Consider the following 7,162-nt stretch of genomic DNA (forward strand, 5'->3'; position numbering starts at 1 on the left):
ATCTAGTGCAGCCCAGCGTTTTTACGACCGCATAACAATAAGTTTATATATCGCAGGGGTTATCGTGGAGAGTGAGTGCACGACCAGTGACACCTGACACGCACGTAATCAAAGCTGTTAACTGACTTCGTCACTTTTCTTAATGTAGAAAGTGGACTACTTTTATTCAGTTAGATATCTAGAAGCAATGTAAACTGTATATATATATACTTATAAAGATTCTAGGCACTTGTAACTTCGCGGATGTGCGGCAGCATTGATCGATGCATGGGGGTACGGAGGACTGGGGCACTGCATGGCAGCAAGATCAAGTCCGCACCTGCAGCTACAGCACACACGCATCTATTGACTATATATAACAACGTTATATATAGTTGTTATATATAGTTAATAGATGCGTGTGTGCTGTAGCTGCAGGTGCGGACTTGTTCTTGCTGCCAGTGCCCCAGTCCTCCGTACCCCCATGCATCGATCAACGCTGCCGCACATCCGCAAAGTTACAAGTGCCTAGAATCTTGAAGTATATACAGTTTACATTGTTTCTAGATATCTAACTGAATAAAAATAGTCCACTTTCTACGTTAAGAAAAGTGACGAATTCAGTTAACAGCTTTGATTACGTGCGTGTCAGGTGTCACTGGTCGTGCACTCACTCCCCACGATAACCCCTGCGATATAAAAACTTATTGTTATGCGGTCATAAAAACACTGGGCTGCACTACATACCCACAATGCCGCAATCGATTTCTTAGACCGTCGGGAGTTTTTGTTTGTGTGGCGAATCATGCGTTGAGGGAGTTCATGCAGCTCTAGATGTTTTGGATACCCCGTCTACGTTGAGGACCGGGTCGTATTATGCACTCCCGTTTACAAGTCTGTCTAACGTTACGCGTTCGTAACGTTACGTACTGCGTAACGTTACATACTCGTACGTAACGTCAAGCGTTACTACGTTGCGCTAACCGTAGTATTTCAGCTTAATATGAGGGGAAAACGTGCCGGTCAGGAGGACCGGGAGTTTCGTAGAGATGGTGGCCCGAGCAAAAACTTGGTGGGCTCGGGCCTCCGGGTCCGAACTAATTTCTAACGCTGCCGGCGGCACGGGAGCGATTTTTTCTCGTATCTCTCAAATTTATTGCTCTTGTAATTGTTGTTACCAGAGCGCTTTGAAAGCTGACGGGAGCTAAATCGCTCGCTGCTCCCGTGTATTTTATTCGCTGGTGACTGCAGACAATAAACCCGCATCCTCAGATTAGCAAAGCGGAGTTATAAAGTCTGCATTTGCGGACTAGTATGACTCATGACATGTGTCGGTACGCTGTGTGTCAGTGAGTCACTTACTCAAGACAGAGAGAACAATCAACATTGTTAACATTCCTAGCCGGCAGCAGTCGGTACACGTACCGTAAACGTAGACTATGCAAGATAGTATCGGGAGTGAAAAAAATCATTCATTGTGTTTGATTCCTTCCTGATAGTATAGTGTAGTCTAGAGATACTAACACATATTAGTAATAGATGGTACTGATTCAGTGATTGAGTCAGTGATCACACTGGTAGTAATATCACTATCAGCAGTGTCGGACTAAGTCTAGTTTAGCCACTGACAGCAAGAACAAGTTCGCACCTGCAGCTACAGCACACACGCATCTATTGACTATATATATACAACGTGGTGCTTAAAGTGATTATTGCGAGTTTTTTGGCTCAGAAAAACGAAATATAGCTGAATATAGTCTCACCTGACAGTGGAAATATCACTGATTACACCAACATTAAAAACACCAAGATTTTATGCAGTTATAGCATAGAAAAATTGATTTAACCACATCATACCAGCAATAAATTTTATCGTGTCACGACTTTCAAACATAAGAAATGGCGTCTCAAACAAGCAAACATAATTAAAATAAAAGGGCGTGCAATTCTGTTTGGTAAATATTATTGAGTTTTTATGTCAATAATTCAGAGTCATTGTCATTCCCTGTGTTACTATCTGACTGGCAATCCACAAGCTTCTCTAATAACAGACTTTACGTGGCATTAGTACTACACTGCTGTTACGCTAGTATGAACGTCTGCGTTTACACTCTGACCTGATTTCTACAGTGCATGGTATGCATTGCTGCACCGTGATAGATGTCTCGCGCTACCGCGAGAAAATTCGAGATGGCAACGGTAAACAGAAACAGAACGCAAAATTGTAATCGTGCATGATTTCATTGGATTTGGTGAACACGAAGGTTCTAAGACATTTTATCATAACTCTAGACAATTGCTGTTACTCAAGCAATAACGGTAGGTATCATGAAAGTGGGGAAAACACTGGAAAATTCTTGCAATAGATGCTTTAACTCGCCGCCTCACTTTCCACAACTCACCGTTTTCAATCAGTTACAACTCCGGTGTTCCTGCAGGTGACGCCACTTTCCAACTATCGTTGGAATCGCGAAAGACTGCTTAACAAGCTACACCCGCCATTTTTGACAATTTACATTAACTGCGCAACGGGAGCGAACGCGAGAATTTCGTCAGGCTTTGTGTGATTTCGCGTGACACAGCTCGGTTACGAACACAGACAGTATGTTTTTATAACAAGTGAACACTGTCCTTCGTGAATTTGAATTTGAAATTGTCAGCAATAATAGGTGAAAGACAGTAGAGAAACATTAAGACTTTGGTAGTAAATAGATTTCGTATTTATTTAGCATTATATTCTATTGAAATGCTCCAAGTGCCTGTGTGTCTGTCATTTCGTATTGAAATTCTTTCCCTTCCGCTTAAAGCGATCATTGCGAGTTGTTTTCAGCGTTTTTTAGTGTTTATTCTCACTCTCATGATGCCTACCGTTGTTGCTTGAGTAACAGTAATTGTTTGAAATAACAATATAATGTCTTAGAACCGCATGCAAAGACAAAATCATGCACGATTACAATTTTGCGTTCTCTTGTTGATTTTCGCTGTCATGTCTCGCACTTTCTCGCGGTACCGCGAGACATCAACAAGGGTACAGTAATGCAAACATTGCACCGGAGATATTTTTGGTCAGATGTAAACACAGAGGTGCATAGTAGCATAACACAAACAAGAGTGTAAGTTGTAACCTAATAAATATTAGTCTTCAAAAGTCCTAGGGACTATAACGAATACGGAGAGAGAAGTGGATCAAATCCTCGTTGCGTACCGCCAGCGAGAATACTTATCACACTCAAATAGATGCCCCCTTGTTTTAATTATGTTCGCTTGTTTGAGACGCCATTTGTGATTTTTGAAAGTCCTGACTCGAAAAAATGTGTTGCTGGTTACTGGTATGATGTGGTCAAATCAATTTTTCTATGCTATAACTGCATAAAATATTGGTGTTTTGAATGTTGGTGTAATCGTGATATTTTCAGTGTCAGGTGAGACTATATTCAGCTATATTTAGTTTTTCTGAGCAAAATTCTCGCAATGATCGTTTTAAAGCCTGCCGCACACGCTGTGTTTTGTGCTGCGCCATCGGCCACGCGTGGCTGATGGCGCAGCACAAAACACAGCGTGTGCGCGTGCAAACGCATCGATTTCTTGCGTGTGGAAAATATCACACGTGTTTGATATTTTCTTCCACGTGTGGCAGATTCCACAGCGTGTGCTGAGTGGCTGTGTCAAGTTCCACACCGGCTCTATGTAACCGACCAATAGCAGCAGGTCAAGCGAGTCACGTGATCTTAACTTGCGGTTGCAGCGCGGTTGCACTGCGGTACACGCACGTACACGCACGTACACGCGTGTACGTACAGATACACGCGACGATACACACAGATATCACGCAACGTACACGCAATACACGCACGTGCACGCAGGTATCACGCACTACATCGCGGGCTACACAGAGATTACACGCACGTACACGCGGGGTACCACGCACGGTACACGCCGGGTACACGCACGTACACGCAGATACAACGCCCCACGTGCGGTGTACAACCGCCTGTAACGTAGCGTGTATCCTCCGTTGTACCAGCGTGTACGTGCAGGTATCTGTGTTCACGGCGTCTAGCCCCCCTGTAAATGTCGTGTGATCCGCTCTGTACCGCTGTACGTGCGTCGTCACGCGCTGCGTTACCCGCCAGTGCACGTGCGATACGTGCCGTGTTGTAATATGTGTGTCACTGTGTCCTCGGTGATATCTACGTGCTACGCTGCGTGTAACCGCGTGTACGTGCGCTGTACGCTGCGGTAGTATCTCCGCGTGTACCCGCCGTGTACGCTGCGTGTATCTGTGTGTAGCGTGCGTGTACCCGCGTTACCTGCGTGTATCCGCATGTACTGCGTCTGTATCTGCATGTACCCACGTGTACGCTGCGGGCTACCGCAGTGTACCGTGCGTGTACGTGCGTCGTATCTGTCGTGTTAGTGACCGTGCTACCCGCCAGCCTGGCGTAGCCTAGGATTTTTCCCAGCGGCACGTGCAGCACTAAGCGCGGGGCCTTACATTTTCGGCGGCGGGCGCACAATATATAATTTTGACTAAGATGTCGTTCCGAACCACTCGCTTGTATTATACTGGTCTAACCGGCCATTGCTTTTTAATTCAAATTCTTTTTTGTATGAAGCCGATGAACTTTTCACTGGGGGCACCTGGGGCGGGCACAGCCAAAGTTTCTACTCATCTCTGCGGGCAGCGGCCCGTGCCATCTGCCCGCCTCCAGCTCGCCTATCCCTTACGCCCCTGGTACCCGCGATGCTACCGTGCGTTATCCGCGTGTACGTGCGTGGTAACCGCGCTGCTACCCGCCATGTACCCAGTGCGTGTACGTCCGGTTCCTACCCCGCGTGCACGTGCGTTTACCCTGCATGTTTACGTGCGTGTATGTGCGATTACGTGCGTGCTTACCGCAGTGCAATCCGCGCTGCAACCGCAAGTTAAGAATCAACGTGACTCGCTTGACGCTGCTGCTATGGCCTCGGTTACATAGCAGCCCGCGTGTGGAACTTGACACACCGACACCGCCACAACCCACTGCTGGGAATCTGCCCACACGTGGAAGAAAATATCAAAACACGCTGTGTTATTTCACACGCAAGAAATCGATTTTGCCGTCTTGCACGCGCACACGCCTGCTGTTTTGTGCGCCCCATCGCGCCACGCGCGCCAGCACAAAACCACAAGCCGTGTGCGCAGGCTTAAGTAAATTGCAAAATTTGAGGCTACTTATCTACTGTGTGGATCCGCAGTATTGATCTGTCTATTTGATCAACTTGCTCTCTTTCCGTCTTTGAATATATAAGGTCCCCCGGGACTTTGATGACTATGTGTTTTACGAGTTACCGCAGTCAGTGGTTAGTGGCCCCATTACTAGTCGGGGTGATGTGGGTAGTTGTGGACAGACAGTAGTAGTAGTCCCTGTGCGCTACCAGTATCGGTCGGGTAACTTCATTAGAATACCGTAATTGATAATATAGCCTTGTAGCCTAGGTTCGTGCTAACCAATTAAGAAACATAACAACATTAATCATTTTTTTCGATGCATAAAGTTAGAATCGCCCCACTGCCTATAGCCAATTATACCTAAAAGACAACAAGGCGCAATAGATTTCGTGGATGTCTCTTTTTTGCTACTCATGGCCATTATTACAATGTACAGTTCTGTAGCTAGACCTTTTATTAAACTTATATTTGTCTCTGGCCATTATCGAATAAACTAGTTCCTCACCCAGTTACAAAGAAGTCGGCAAATTGCTTAGATCTGCCTGATCAATTATCATTTATCTCTCGTATCTCAATAATGATGGCCAGTTTAGTCGTGGGCGCATAACCCTTTGCCCCCCCACTCATTCGAAATTATTGTTTAACGCAAGCTATATGGCCCTGCGTTATCGATTAGCGGCATTGCTGCCCGCGTTCATCTTGTAATGTTATAGATTTGATGTTTCGTTGCAGTTTCGCTTGATTGTACACCTGGCCTCGATTATTCTGTTAGCATAGCCATGCGTTCGGTCTTTTGTAGATGCAGCCAGGTTGCCTGTAGCAACCGAGTTGCAACCCTTGTCTTGGTTCGCCTTGCATTTCTGAGACAGAGAGCTGTATGATTTCCAATAACTTCCTATTAGTTTTTCATGGTTGCGGGTTTGGTGAAAAATCCTAGCAGATGGTAGAATTTTAATTGTTTAATTTCACTGGGTTCTTACATATAATACAGCGCCAGCGTATGTTAGCACCTGCGATCTCAGCCTTGCATCACCGATCTGAACTCTCTAAGATCGTTCCTCATCGATCCGAGGCAGGAACTGCATCTTCCAGAACTTTAATTGGAAACTGAAAAGTACTGTTTGCGTCACATATCCGCGCAAAATTGCCTTGTCCTGAAAAAAATAGTTTCTAGGGGGGGCGGCGGGGGGTGCCGATCATTCACGCAATTGTGGGAATAGTTAGTTTCTACATTTCAATTCTGCGGTTGTTATAGGTGCCTATTGAGTCGGCTGCTTCAGTTGTAAACTTAGACAACTGATGGCGCGGGTGGGGAATTGTGGCAATTTTATAAATTCAGCGCAACATAGCTGCAATTAGCGAAGGGATTAGGTACAAATGCGTATAATTATAATTCGCCTGTCAGAAAGATGAACATTGCCATGTAGAGAAATGAGAACAATCGCCGAAAACTTCGTTCCTGTTGTCTGCGCGCAAAATGCATTTTTTTAAGCTTCAATGGCCGGAACTGGAATTGCTTAAGAGCGTATTGGTTTAAAAAAGATTCTGCATACCCATATACTACTTACATAGCTTTATCGTAAAAGAAATATCAGTGTCATCGCACAATCACACTCGCTCTTTGAAAAGAAATTTAAGTCAAAGCTCATATTCCCAGTGTTGAACAATGTAGACACTGGGCACTTGTGCAGTCCAGGATATAACTCTTATTTGAGTTTACAAGAAGACGTGGGTATCTCGTAAAATGCCCTGATCGCTGCCACACTGCCTATTACTTAGAGCAACTGTGTTCTGTAGCATTCTGCAATAAGTTATAACTAAACTAGATCCATCCTTCTTTCCAAAATTGAAGATTGCATAAACTGGAATTTTTTACATTTATTTCACATGGCCCCCCTATAAAAAGTCTTTTTTTTTCTAACGGTTGCGAAAATTCAAAAATTATCGTAATTAACGAATTCAATTAGTTCT

The 7,162-nt window shown here is 44.8% G+C and overlaps 1 protein-coding gene across 1 annotated transcript in view; it reads left to right on the forward strand.

The window, feature by feature from the left end:
- The first annotated feature begins 1,293 nt into the window (after positions 1–1,293).
- LOC106813862 (tetraspanin-5-like) overlaps positions 1,294–7,162 on the forward strand; it is a 21,262-nt gene continuing 15,393 nt past the window's right edge. The window contains exons 1-3 of the mRNA XM_014818103.1: positions 1,294–1,313; positions 3,396–3,401; positions 3,582–3,586. Of these exons, the coding sequence (XP_014673589.1) occupies positions 1,294–1,313; positions 3,396–3,401; positions 3,582–3,586 (31 nt within the window). The remainder of the gene's footprint in view (positions 1,314–3,395; positions 3,402–3,581; positions 3,587–7,162) is intronic.

Source organism: Priapulus caudatus, unplaced genomic scaffold, assembly GCF_000485595.1.
Source record: "Priapulus caudatus unplaced genomic scaffold, Priapulus_caudatus-5.0.1 Scaffold836, whole genome shotgun sequence".
Classification (NCBI taxonomy): domain Eukaryota; kingdom Metazoa; phylum Priapulida; class Priapulimorpha; order Priapulimorphida; family Priapulidae; genus Priapulus; species Priapulus caudatus.